At 40.4% G+C, this 14,734-nt stretch overlaps 1 protein-coding gene across 2 annotated transcripts in view; it reads right to left on the reverse strand.

The window, feature by feature from the left end:
* Nucleotides 1-216: 216 nt before the first annotated feature.
* LOC138006178 (uncharacterized) overlaps nt 217-14,734 on the reverse strand; it is a 69,545-nt gene continuing 55,027 nt past the window's right edge. For both annotated transcript variants that reach the window (XM_068852330.1, XM_068852329.1), the window contains 6 exons: nt 9,879-9,953; nt 7,168-9,587; nt 5,253-5,298; nt 4,711-4,956; nt 4,279-4,356; nt 217-3,686 (listed from right to left, as the gene is read on the reverse strand). In XM_068852330.1, the coding sequence (XP_068708431.1) occupies nt 3,493-3,686; nt 4,279-4,356; nt 4,711-4,956; nt 5,253-5,298; nt 7,168-9,587; nt 9,879-9,953 (3,059 nt within the window). In that variant the 3' untranslated portion in view covers nt 217-3,492. The remainder of the gene's footprint in view (nt 3,687-4,278; nt 4,357-4,710; nt 4,957-5,252; nt 5,299-7,167; nt 9,588-9,878; nt 9,954-14,734) is intronic.

Below are 14,734 nucleotides of genomic sequence, written 5' to 3' on the forward strand. Positions count from 1 at the left end.
AACGGGTAGGAGGAGGCAAGTGACCACTAATGAGGTCCCTTTAGTTAAAAACTCTTTTGATTTTTTTTCCCGGAAGACCATAAAAAGATTTAAATCATACTGACTAAACTGAGTATTCGAGTGAGGCATCATAGATAATACTGTGGATCGGCGAAAGCTAGGATTAAAGTTTTCAAAAATCAGCTCAAGGCCTCACAGTTTGTTTATTTATTTATTATTCATCTAAAATATGCTGCTAAAGGACAACATCAAATGACTAATTCTAGACTAATCCTAAAATTAATCCAGTTCTTAAATCTTGCCAAAATTCATTCAAAACGCAAACCTAATTCATACTCAATGACGAACTTAGTTAAGGCTTGACACAACAAATGTTTACAAATAAACAAAACAATGCAGTTCTCCTTTGTCGATGTCTTCTTTCCATGGCCTCCACACAGCTTGCGCTACCGAAACGCTCTACTTCTAACAATCAACCACAATCAATCAAAGTCACCCTGCCACTCAAACTTTTCTTCAGCTGCTTCTTACTTTCCTCTTACTGTGAATACTCTGTGGCTCCCCGCCGGCTCTCTCGTAGGCAAGTTTTGGCCACAGTCCTGTCAACACTTTAACCTCTTGATCTCCTGACCTCTTATTCAAGGGGTTTTGTGGATGCTTAGCAACTTGTCATGGATTTCGTCCGTCCTTGAGATCGCAAGCCTTTAATCACCTCTTTCCTGCCCCGTTTCTTGCACTGCAAGCGTTCCTTTTCCAATGATCTAGCCTATGAATGGCTCCGAGGCTGCCGTTGACCTTGTATTGATATAGACCAGAAACCCATAAGGGTTGAAACGTGTAACGGCCCCTTGAGTGCTGGGAAACAAGCTTGTGAATATTCAATTTTTCTAAGTACCATATTATTTTGGAACAACAAGAGCCAGAGGTTTCCAAATATGCTACTTAGCACTGAAACATTCAACCAATCAGTTCGCACTGAATATTCGGAAGCTGTGAACGCGCGTTACACGTTTCAACCCTTATGGCTTTCTGTATAGACCTAACTGCTTTCCTCATGTAAATTGTGTTGTTGTAATTCTAATTAGTCTACATTAACATTACAGAAGCACAAAGGTTTGTACCAAAGCAGAGTCACCGGCAGCTTCACTTCCATTCTTGGGCCAGGTGACTTAGCTACAATTGTAAAATGGTCTAATCACGTCTTTCCTCACACAAAGACGGTTACACTAATTCAGTCTAATTACAACGTGGACTGCGGCGCATTTTTACATGACTAAATCACAACACTAAACTAAAAAAGTCATTAACACTAAAGCCCGCCGCACACCAGAGCTATCAGCTCAGCAGTTCCCCCAGTGCGCGGTGGAGTTTTGAGCGCCAATGTTCAGGCGTGCCACCGGTGCCGAATATTCAACATGTTGAATAATTTTGTGCACGAGTGAACATTTCCTTCAAGTGTGCGCGCGTGCAGAGGCTATCAGTTTACAATATGAGGCAAATACTCACGCGTGTTACAAACATTTTCAAATAAAAATGGCGACATCAACACTGCAACAACTTGTATCGCATCGGTTTGCGGCACCAGCCGATGAAAATGTTCCTCTAGTCTCATGTGATCATCGAGAACGAGACAAGCTGCAAGATACGTTGCCTAGTGTAACACCCGTCAAGCAACTTGTTTTGCAATGTGAGAACATTTGTCGCAACAAATTTGCGAGACATGTTAAAGGAAAATCGCTAAATGTAACAGCGCCTTAGACTGATAATACGCTATAACCTAAGGAATTAAGATAACATTCTACGCTGATTAACAATAATAGTAGGGAATTTAATATCTACGACGGCGACGGTCGAAGAAAACGTCACCTCAAAATCTAACTTGGCTCTATCAAACGTCTTTCGCGATTATTCAGTCTCGCTCACGTCCTACAATGTGGGCGAAGTATCCTAAAAATAATTTGGTACTAGCGGTTTCAGAGTTAAATAAGAGAATGAAGGATTCTCTGTTGCATGCTTACGTTGTCGTCACATTTGGTGATTTCACGTCGTCGTTATGCAGAGGACCGCTAAGTTACTTGCTAAAATACGTGCTGCACGTGCAGCACGATTATTTATGCTCTTTTAACCAGTGATATTACTGTTTTGTGGCGATGTCTTAGTCGTAGCCGTCGCCGTTTCTTAAATTCCCTAGTGACGACAATACGACGCCAAAGACGATAGCTAAAGATTTAGTAAAAAAAAAAAAAGAATTTACGAAGAAAAGAAATTTCATAATACTCCCAGCAAAATAAAGAATTTTCCTTAATGCCGTTTGAAAGTTTATACCTTAGATCATCACAGTTCACAGTGCAACCTGGGGCCGGTTGCTCGAAGGCTGGTTAGCACTAACCGTTGGTTAAGAGATATCATAAGCTATACGTTTCCATGGTATTTAACGCTGGTTAGCGCTAACCATACTTCGAGCAACCCGGGCCAGGTTGACAATCAGACATAGTCTGATGCAAATTTGGTTTGAAGAAATTTGAATGTAGCTTAAAAAGTTATAATGCAAAGACCTAAGGTTTCGACACTCCTGTCTAGCGCGTTCATCCAATGTTATCGCAAGAGTCCTTTTACATTGTAAATGCTAACAATTTGCTGAAAAGGTAAAGGATGCGCCTATTAATGGTAATTAGCGTAGTAGCAGCAAACTATTTCTGAAAGGCAATATACTTTTATTTTCAAAATGGCCCCCTGTTTTAATAGTTTTTGCTTAATACTTTTGGGCTTGAGTATTAAACAATGATTTAATTCGGTTTTCTTAGGATATTGGTATCTATAAAGCGCAGAAAACTGTTATTACCGGCTAGCAGAAGTGTTTTCTTTGCCGCTGCCACTTTCCACTCCGAAGCAAAGAACCTCCAGCACGAAACGATCCCCTTCCTTGTTAAGATAACGTCATCGTTACTATAGAAACGACTAACAGCCTGGGGCCGGTTGCTCGAAGCATGGTTAGCGCTAACCGTTGGTTAAGAGGTATCAAAACCCATAGGTTTCCATGGTATTTAACGCTGGTTAGCGCTAACCATGCTTCGAGCAACCCGGACCTGGTAGTTAAACTACGCATCGCCGTTTTTATCGTTTGGTCAATCACAGAAATGACGCCATGTTTAAATAAAACCGTTAAAAGGATGAAGGTAATGATAGCGTATGCTCAAAAACTCAATTGACGAAAGAGTCGTTTAGGAGGAGAAGTTTTCCCGCGAGGAAGTAAATATCAGTGGCAGAGACATTCGTAAAACGACAATAAAAAAACGAAAGTGGTGAAAAATCTAGTTGGCAGGGTAGGTGTCATCCACCTAAGCCCGCAGTCTTCATAAGCTAAATCCCGCTCGCCCGTATCCGTGTTTATTTATTTATTTATTTATTTATTTATTTATTTATCTATTTACGGCTTGATGAATAGCCAAATCACGTCTAGACCTAAGTTTAAATATTTAAAAGCCGATCTTTTCATAAGGTGTCGGCTAGCACAGGGTACCCACAATCGGTTAGCGTATCGTACAGATCGTCCACATTAATATGACACCGCTGACTACTAAAATCCAGTGCAGCATCACAGGGATTCAGAGTTCGCTTGTCAAGATAACGGATTTCTGTTGGGCTGAGGCCTAGTTTCTCAGCAACATCTTTCCACTCTTCTCCACCTGCAACAGAAACGGACATTTCTTATTGTCCAATGAACTTCTTAGGATCAGTCATCTCAGAATTCACGCATTGTATTTTCTTATCCAATAACGTTTGCACAACATAAAGGCCCGTCAAACAATCAACTAGCTGAAAATTTGGGAAGAGATTAAAGGCAGCAAGGGATCACGGGACTTGTGACTACTAATGATATGACCACTAATGATATGATGTGATTAAGGTAAATCCCTTGTTTGCGTCTTTCAAATGGTCAACCGACCAAGATGAACACCCACCGAAGGGACTGAACTTTAGCATGCGAATGATGCCAGTGAATATAGAAAGGCCTAAGATACAAATACTGGGAAAATGCTTCACAAAGAGAAAGTTAAACGACTCATCAAAATATGGCTTTTTGGGATACTGAGATATGCAAATGAGAGAAACTTTTCGAATGCTGAGACTTCATGCTAATGAAATCACCATCTTCATGATTACCCACGACAGCTGTTTTCAAATGTAGTACGGCAAAAAGCAACTAGGAAAAGAGGGTATTCAAATTCCTTCTGGAGCTCATTTTGTCCCATTTTCCCTATGTTGGGTTCAACTTACTGCTTAAGTTCATTGTAATTTCTCTCATCTGACGAACTGGGATCTTGCGAATATCAAGGTTCCCTGGCAGCAAGGGACCTGCAAAAAACATTGTACATTGTAACAGACAAGAAAAAATGTAACAAGCAATAGAGATTACTGAAAATGCAAATTCTAAATTGAAAAAAATAATTAACACGTCGTTATCGGCGAGACGGTTGGTGAGGTAAATCCAAACAGAATTAGAATTATCATTTCAGGATGTACTTTTTTGTAACAGGAGTTACCTTTCATTGACAACATGAACCTTCACGAGTTATCTAAGACTTACGTGGTTCTGTTTGCTGAGATACGGAAGATCTTTTTCATTGCTTTTGTCTGGCTCAACTCACTGTAGAGTCTACCTTTGTAGACTTTGTAGCCAATTAAACCATTGCATGTTGACAAACTCACCAGTTGTCCCTGCGGGTGTAATTTCTCTCAAGTGCTTGACAACCTCCATCCTGTTTGAAACCTTTGCTCTCTTTGCCAGGCAACGGATCGTTCTCTTTGTTTCAGGGTTTGGTTGCCCCAAACACTTTTCTTCCAAATGCAGACTCTCTTTCAGCTGAAGTACAATTTCTTTTGGATCACATGAACACGAAGTAAGCGATTCTACAACATCGCCAGGAAGCCGGGCGAGAGACCTGTCTTCACTCCCTAAAGCAATGCAAAGACTATTATTGTTTGAAGATAAATCGGCACTGACTGATCTCCAACTTCAGCTGACTTAACAGAAGAAATAAAACGGCGAACAAACCTTGAATGCGCCGATATTAGCAGCCAGGTAGCAAGTTATTTTCAAGAAGAAATAATTGAATTCTAACGACGCGAACGGGTCTTGTGGCTTAACGAAGAAATGTGTGATTTTACCTGTAAGTGACATCATTTTTTTTCAAAATTGCTCGAATCATGTGATCCAAAATACCGCACTCGTAAATAAGCCACAAACTTACCTTCACCCGACAGAAACCGTTTTCCATCAATCTCATCTGTTGCTGCCTGCAATTAAAACGAAAAATAATTTTACTATTCACCGAAGTGGAGGTGGCTGGTGCTGGACTAGCCACCGACATTTAAGGTGCGTTTACACGACAGAGGAAAAATGGCACGGTTCCGATTAAAAGTGGAAGGGTTTCAATCATTTTTGTAAAGAAACAGTGAACTTTTATCCGTTCCGCTACTGGACCATAAGCGCCTATGGTCCCGTAGCGGAACGGTTAAAGTTCACTGTTTCTTTACAAAAATGAATGGAACCGTTCCACTTTAATCGGAACCGTGCCACTTTTCCTCTGTCATGTAAACGCGCCTTAAATGTCGGTGGCTAGCAGGAAAAGATGACTTGAACTGATTTTTTCCTGCAACGATTACAGAATTTTCGGGCGCAAAATCCGCGCGAGTTGCTCGGAGGTGAAAGGCAAAGGATATCCGGAGTTTGAGTATAGCTAGCCAATTACAGGGCACCTTCGACGCTATACACTGTTTTAGTATACACTAACTGCAGTCACCAAAGCTCTTGGATAAATTATACATCTACCATTGGTGATGCCTTGCAGCAGTGGTTGAATAAGTTAAGCAACAGACTACTGTGGACCTCCCAGGAAAGAGGATGGGGGGGGGGGGGGGGGGGGGGGGTCCTTGTTCCCTTTAAATATACTGTATCTGCTTGTGTTCTCTTGTTCCCCAAATTACTTTCAAACGTGTTCTCAGCTCTTTGATCGCTAAAGCTGTTTACGCTGCTTTGTTCCTTAACATATTTTGTCATTGTTCCCCTGTTCCCCAGTTCAAATTAGCCATGTTTCTCTGTTCCCCGAAACCTCTGGGAGGGCCTCGCTTCTGTGCAACACCGGCCGGTGGATTCAATCCTTCTAAATGGTACAGTTTGCTGCATGCCTCAGTTTCAAAGCGAGTTCTGCTGCACAACCATTCAAATGGAAATGAGTTGCGTATTCTTCTGCAAATCAAAACCATTTCCCTTACAATAGTTGAGCACCAAGACTCACTTCGAAACCGACACAAAGAACAACTCGGAAATGGCCCATTCAAATGTTGGTTTTCGAGGAGAGTGAGAACCAACGGTCTCGGAGCAGAGTAAGATGAGCAGGGGTGGCGTAGTGGTGATAGCAGTAGCCTCCTACCACTGTGGCCCAGGTTTGATTCCAGACTCGTGGCCAAACTGTTGTTGGTTCGTTACGATGCTCCGAGAGGTTTTTCTTCGGTTTTCCCCTCTGCTCAAAAACCAGCATTTCTAAATTCCAATTCGATCAGAGGCAGGACCACCGTGAAAACCACTTTCGGGTAATTATTATTATTATTATTATTATTATTATTATTATTATTATTATTATTATTATTATAAATAATATTGTTGTAGTCTGTATTGTAAATAATATTGTACATTTACGTAAATTTGTCAATTTCTTAATTTATTACTATTAATTTAATATTTATCTGTACTATCTATTTTGCCAGTTCACTTCTATACATATATGCCTGTATATATATATTTTTTCCTTTCATTTAATTCTTGTGGTAGTGGCCATCTCAAAAGCATTTGTTACTATGGTCACTACGCACTTTCCACTTTTTCTCACTTAAGTATAATTAGTCTGTTTCCTTCTTTCTTTTAATTGTTATGTCCATTGTTCTGAAATAGTGCATAATAATAATAAATCTTGAAATCTTGAATCATTATTATTATTATTGTTATTCTTATTCTTATAGTAGCCGAGTCTGGGAATCGAACCCGGGCCACATTGGTGGGAGGTGAGTGCTCTCACCACTACGCCAGCCCTGCACCCTGAAAGAAGCGAAAGTGGTTTGAGCCTCCTTAAGGTAATCAATTTAAGTTTGTATTCCAGTCCTTATTACCTGTTCACTTGGACTCATGAACCACGCTGAAAAAGTCTTGACGTGGACTTTATTATCCACTGCAGCAGCCGCTCTGGTGCATATGATACACTGATTGGCATTTTGCAACTCAGATTCAGATAAGAAATGAAGACATTCCTCTTGCTCACAATATTGCTTGTGATGAGTGCGGCAGTAGTTGACTACCTTTCTATGGCAACATACCGGGCAAATAAAACCTGCTTGATATGTCATGTTCCTCAACCAACAAAACTCCCTGCGCATACATTCAAGCATCAGAGACAACTGTCTGTAAACAGCACGAGCACAGAACACTTCAAAAGACTCAATGGTCAACTTTGACTGAATGCCCTCCACTAATCTTGGATTGACATTTCCTCTGTGAACAACTATTTCTATGAAGGACGAACGACACAAAAGGATCACGGAGCAGTCTTCGTCACCAGCTGTGTAAAATCTGGCGAAATTCTTGTACAGCTGAGGATGCAGTAAACTCAAAAATTCCTTTTGGCCCCATTGAAAGAACTGTAACACGAGCCGCGGAAACAAGCTCCTAGGAACTTGTCCAGGCTCAAACTTGAGAAAAAGGGAAGGGAGATCTGCAGAGGCAATCAACTCCGTGATGTCCTGTGGTGGGTGCGACATTAACATGGATGGTACCAAGTACTGCTTATTACATGAAATATCTGACGAAGGCCAAGAGCAGAGCAAACTAAATTTCTCCATGATAGCAACAAAGCTTCCATACGTTTCACGCTTTTGTATTAGTGGGTCCCACACATGCTTCAAGAGCCTTTCTTCGAGGATTCCTGTTGTCTCAAGTTTGTGCCACAATTGTTTTATTTCAACGTTTCCGTGACAATCAGAAGGCTGAACAGTTATCACTTTCTTTAACACATCAATCAACCACTGAGGATCCAAGACAACCAATTTGCTTAATTCAGGAGTTTCATCAAAATGTATCAAAATTCTCTGATCATGTAAGAAGTCAAGCAATGTTACAAATTCTTGATTGTCGTGAATTTGGCAAACTTCGGCTGCGATCCGTCTAGCATGCTCTAAATAAATCCATTTATGACCTTCAGCCAGAGTGACTTGGAGCGCTTTCTCATACTTTAACCAGTAGATTGGAATATTTTCCTTCATCAATGGTAGTTCTTGTGCAACAGCTAGAATGCTATGTCGCAGGCGCGCCACTTCTGGACACTCTGATTCACCACCTGATTTAGTATTATCGACTACAAAGACATCATCACAAAGGTGGTTCTTGTACGATTTCCCCTGCAAAGAACCATACACTTCACGGGCGAGCGCAAAAGGGTCTGCTCCACCACAAGGTCGATCGGCATTGGTACAAACTAGGAAAACAGGAGGAAGTTTCTCAGGAAGCAAAAGGGATTTTGAATCTGACTCTTCCGTATGAGCGTCATCTCGCCTGGCGAGTGAGGCAATAGAAGTCATCCAGAAATCAAGATAGTCCAAATTACTTCTTGTTTCAAAAGTGTCTTGAATGTTCTTGTACAAGCCCTGGTTTGTGACAGGCTGGGCCATTTCATGAAGGTCTCGGCTGAGGTCATACACCAAAAGGTACACAGCTCTTGATGTAAGAAAGAGTGGGTGAGTTGCGTAATAAACCGATTGTCCACCAAAATCCCATAAAACCGAGTAAATGTCATCTTCATCTTTAGTCTTGTCGCCTGCCTGTAACAATTTCTTGATCAAAGTTTCTACCTCATCTGGTATTTTGGATGTGCTGAGAGGATCATTTACTTTGTTTGTACGATCGGTTCTTCGATCTGCTGAGGTGTTGAAAACATTACTGCCATCATCAGAATCTGGAACTCTCGATGCTCCAGCAGATGCTGCAGGATTTCTTGAAGTTTTGATACCTCTTAACCAACGGCTAGTGCTAGCCAGGATTCTAGCAATCGGCCCCAGGTGTTTATCTTTCGAGACATTTACAGGGAATTTATCGTGAGATATCAAGCTACTCTCACTCTCTGTATTTGCACTTGGTGCCACCACGTCTACAAGGGAGGAGTCTTCAGACTGGACAGACTTAACAGAGCTTTCCTCAGGAAAAAATTCCCCTTCCTTTAATTTCTTCACAACCAAGAGAGCAGCATGTTGCTCATAGGAAGTTTCATCTTTAGTGTTTGCTTCTTTATCCGTCTCCCCAGTTTTCCAAATCTCAGTGGTGACTTTAAAGTACGACGGATCAACATCGATCCCGACTGTGCTACCCTCATCTGAATTGAATCGTATTCCTCTAAGTGAGTTCTTCAGGCTCGTCTTTCCAGAGCGGTCCTGGCCAATCAACATGACTGGTATCCTTCTAACTCTTGTCTTTCCTTTACTCAGAGCCTTGTTGTAAGCTTCCACAGCCAAAGGGCCACGCAAACTGATCTCTTCAGGGAGTACTAAACGAAAAGATTCCAAGTTAGGACAGCATACAAAGCGCTTGACTGCATGCAAAGCTAGTTTTTTGGACGACCACTTTAAGGAGAGTGGCACAACTTGGAGATGATCATGTGGACTGAAACACCCGCGAAGAAAGGTTGATTCTAACTTGTAGCAATTAAGTTTCACGTATAAAATAAATGGTTCAAAACTTGTGCTGACCTACACAAGTCAGTTGAAATTAGACGTCTTGGAAATATTTGATAATGGTGTATCATGCACCTCTTGTCTTTCATATCTGTATCACCTACCTCTTGTCTTTCCTTTACTCAGAGCACTGTTGTAAGTTTGCGAAGCCAATGGGCCATACCGACGTCTATAGATCTCTTCAGGGGGCAATAAAAGAAATGAGTCAAAGTTAGGACAGAACAGCATACAAAATTCTTGACTGTAGGCAAAGCTACAATTGTCTGTTTCTACTAACAAGGGTCAGTAAAGTGAGAGCTACTGTGTGTAATGCATGGGCACTTCTTTTGGTTGTGTACTTGTTCGTAAAGTTTCTCAATGGTAGAAAACCATGTGTAACGTAATTTAAACATTTTTTTGTCATGTACAAAGGGATTGTTGTTTCTTTTCGCAAACGTGCTTGAGGGGGATAATTTACGTGGCGTGGAGTTGTCAAGAAAATTCATGAATCACAAGCTCTAATGTAATGCACGTACCTTAGAGTTTAAATTTGTTACGAAATTAGACAGCAAACGTTATATTTCTTAAACAATCACTTTGTCAAAAATGGTTTTCAGAAAAGCAATCAGTGTTGAGCAGAAGGCTTTAGCAGTGTGTTTGAGAAGAGAATGTAACTTGTCTTATGAACAGATAGCCGCGAAGTGCGGAATATCCAAAAGTTCTGCACAACGCATAGTTAGATGTGCTCCGTTGGCGAGAAAACGAAGTGTACTTTCAAAGATGGGAAGGCCCAAGAAATTACAAGAAAGACATAAACGTATGCTTATTCGTACTTTGAAGAAAATAAGGGCTACTAATGTCAACTTTACCTTGAAAGAGTTGGTTAAAGAGAGTGGACTGAATATGACAATGGCAAGTAAGAGCACATTTTACCGATTTCTTCGTGAGCGCGGCTATCATTTTCTTCAGGCCAGACAAAAAGGGCTAGTGACTGCTGAGGATCGTAAGAAACGTATAAAATACGCCAGGGAAATGAAACGCCATTTGTTAGAGTATCCTAACTTTTGGAAAGAAGATATCTCATTTTACTTGGACGCAGTTTCTTTCATTCACAAAGGAAATCCCATGAGTGATGCAAGCTCACCAAAGGCAAAGGTTTGGCGAAAGAAAGGTGAGGGACTTCAGGTTACTGCAAAAGGGTCTAAGAGTCTTGCAGGAGGACGGAGACTTCATATACTGGTGGCAATTGCATATGGAAAAGGCGTTATTTTGAAGGAAATCTACGAGAAAATGAATGCTGTTTTTTTTTCTCAGTTTATAAAAGACAATTTTAATTCGTGCTTTACTCAAGCAGGACCAAAAAGAAATGGAAGACGTTTATTTTTAATGGATAACGATCCCTCGCAAAACAGCAAAGCTTCAGTTAGAGCTATGGAACAGATAGAAGCTGAACACCATAAAATTCCGCCTCGTTCACCAGATCTCAATCCTATTGAAAATATTTTTCATGTTGTTAAAAAGAGTTTAGCTGAGGAAGCAGTATCGTGCCAAATAAGAAAAGAAACATTTGAAGATTTCAAAAACAGAGTACTTGATATGTTTGCTAAAATCGAGGTCAAGTTGATTGACAAAACTATAGAGAGCATGCCAAAACGTATTGAAGCTGTATTGGGTTCCAAGGGGTACAGAACAAAGTACTAGAGTGACTATTTCAATATTGTAAACTGTAGCAATGAACGGACAATGTCAACAATAATAAAATATGTGTACACGAAAGCTAAAGGGAAATTTTTCAGTCACTGAAATTGGTTAATTAGATAACATGTAACAGCTGGTTTACATTTCATTAGACAGCAACAGTTCTCGCCAAAATAACGCACAGTGTCACGAGCTGTTATTGCTCGTATTTCCTAAACGGTTCGCATTATACTTATGCCATGCAAGGCATGTAATTATCAATCAATTTTTTCTCCAAATTATTTTTCAAGTTCACATGTTTTGCATTTGAAGGTGAATTTTCAACAGTACTCACTCCCGTTCTAAAGAAATAATACAAAGCATTATTTACTTTACCCTAAAGGTTGCCGAGTACTGTTGAAAAACCACTTTGAAGTTGCCACTTTTAAGAAAAGGTATAAAAAAACAATAAAATGTTAAGTTGAGATTACATATTTACTTTCGTGGTTCCAATACATCAGATAAGTTTAGGTAGACAAGCCGTTTTCAACCGAGTACTGTGGCTTCTCTTACCGAGTAGTGTGACTTTGACGTCATGACCTCAACCGTCTCTTGTAAACAAAGGGAGATCGCACAAAGATGAACACCAATTACTTGCTTGTCAAAATAAATCTGGCAAAGCAGCTTGCACAAGGAACTAAATTCTCTTGCTCACTCTGAGGTATCTGTCGCCAGAAATGGAACAGACGCCAGCGAACTTCCATCATCTGTGTGTTCGCGCGATCAATGATTGCCCCTTTAACAAGCGCGAGTGGAGCATCGGCAGTTGCAAAGAAAGGAGTATCTTTGCTTAACTCGATGTCCTGTTTACAAAATGTTTTAGGGGCAGGAAGATGCACGATGTCGCCCTCGAGCGCTTGAAGGAAGTCTGCCCAAGCTATTATTGCTGGATTCCAACGAAAATCGTTGAGAAAAATTATCTCTGCATCCTGGGCCCCCATCCATGCAAACGAACCTGTTGCAGGATTGCAACATGTTTTACCCGTGTTTGCTGGTCCGTAAATGTAAGCATTACGGTATTTTCCCCGACCTTCTTTTAGAGCAGTGTAAATTGCATTACAAAAGGCATTCACTACGATACCATGGGCACCTAACAGCCTCTCAGCAGCAACAATCCATTTCCCCCCGCAACCCTCGCTACATTGCTGCTGCTGACATTCCTCCAATATTTCGATACGCGTTTTCTTAGAACGCGCAAACTTCTCCTCTGCTTGAGAGAATTCTAGGGCGAGTGACAAGGCCTCATCTACTACCCTGTTTCCTCTATTAGCAATGAACTCAGCTAACTCAGTCTTCCCTTCGCGTTGTTGTTCAACGGCTAGACATACAAGCTCTAATCGAGATTTGATCTTTTTTTGTTGAATTAACTGAGTAACGTCATAAACTGCGAGGCGTTTTCGAGGTGATTTCTTGTTCTTCTTTCCTCTTTCAGAGAGCTTCCGTTTGCTCTTCTTACACGCTATTGCTCTCTCCGTTCTGGGAACTTCCTGCAAATCTGGATGGTTTGAGGAATGCAACGCCTCACTATCTTCTTTGGTAACGTAGCGATATGCAGTATAGTAGGTGTTGTGGATATCACTGAAATGAACCCTTATTACGTACCTTTCGTGTAAGAACTTCCTTACTTGAAGCCAACGTTTGCGTTTACTTAGTTTCACCGCCATGTGATAATAGTAGGAGTTGTTGATTTCGTTGGATACAGAATTATCGGTATCAGCATGTGCCTCTAAAGATACAACCCAATGCAAAACCCTCACTCCACAGTTTTCCCAACCTTCCAAAACAGCTTCAGAAAAGCTGGATCTCGAGGGGAAACGGCTTGTGTCAGCCCGACTGTATGTCATGAGATATATTAATCGTTGATCTTCGCTCTGCAAAGACGTGTTTACAGAGACAGACGCCATGACTGTTTAAAAAAATTACAAGTGTTGACTCACATTGTATACCATTCAACTATTTTAATACTATAAATATGAACAATTTCCTCGACTTTTAAGACGAACACACGGCAATTGTAATGCCAAAGTCTTTACAACATCCAAGAGAACAAGTATTCGCCATTATTTCAAAAGATGTGCGATATTAAGTAATAACCCGTACCCCTCCCCCGACGGTATTATTGTTATATGAGCACAGCCCCCCACTTATTGACTATTGCTCCACAAGGTCACGATGTCACTATATAGACCATAATATCCCTATATTTCTCTAAATGAGTTCATTTCAAAGCATTATGTAAGCTGATGATATGAATGACCTTTTGGTGCTTATAGACGATCAGTGGCAAAAGTCTTGGGACACTCACCATTTGAAGTTGGTTTTCTTACTGAGTTTGAAAAATTGCCCCCTTCCCCCCAGAACAATGTTGCCAATAGTGAACATACATTTCTTTGTCTATTTCAACATTGATTGGGGGGAGGGGGGGAGTTTTATTTTGAAGTTTTCAGTGGAATTTTGACAGTTATGCTTAGTTTCTGACGTCTGAGAGGTTTTCAGGCCCATTCTGACACTAGCGTCCCAACTACTTTTGCCACTGATTGTAGTTTTTTTAGACTACCAGTTTAAGGTGTGTAACCGAAGTCATCCGTATTTGTGTTTGGTGAAGTTTACTGAAAACTACAATCCCACGGTACTCCAAAATAATCGGAGAGTACCAAGCATACAAAGCTACAAAATACAGAAGTACACAGTAGGGAAACTACACTGATGATGATGATCATGAATTTTATTTCTAGCTGGCCATGTACGGCTTACTTATAGGGGACACTAAATAACAATACTGCATTAACTGTAGTTAATAAATAAAAATATACAGAGAATAAAATTTGCAAAAGTGATTAATGCGAAGAGTATTTACAGAGAATCAAAATTAACAAAAATATGGATCCTAAAAATATTACTGACTATTAGGGCTTTAAATAATGCTAAAATAATTTAAAACGTCCCCCCAGTCTCAAGGTTAATTAAAGGTTCAAGATCTACCTTTCGAATTTTCTTTTTAAAGCTGTAAGTCGATTATGCTGTTTTGACATCCTTGTTTAATTTTGACTAAATCACTGGACCCACATATCTTAAGCTATGTCTCCCGTAAGTTGCTGTGTTACATAGTGGAATAAAGAATTAAGTCCCCTGCATTTTGAAGAAAGGGAAGGAATGTAATAGGTATGAATAATACTAACAAGATTTACTTTCACTGTGTCCTGACTTAACAATATTAAAAAGCTGTTTTAAGAAACTCCCCATA

The sequence above is a fragment of the Montipora foliosa genome, chromosome 6 (assembly GCF_036669935.1).
Source record: "Montipora foliosa isolate CH-2021 chromosome 6, ASM3666993v2, whole genome shotgun sequence".
NCBI classification, from domain to species: Eukaryota; Metazoa; Cnidaria; class Anthozoa; order Scleractinia; family Acroporidae; genus Montipora; species Montipora foliosa.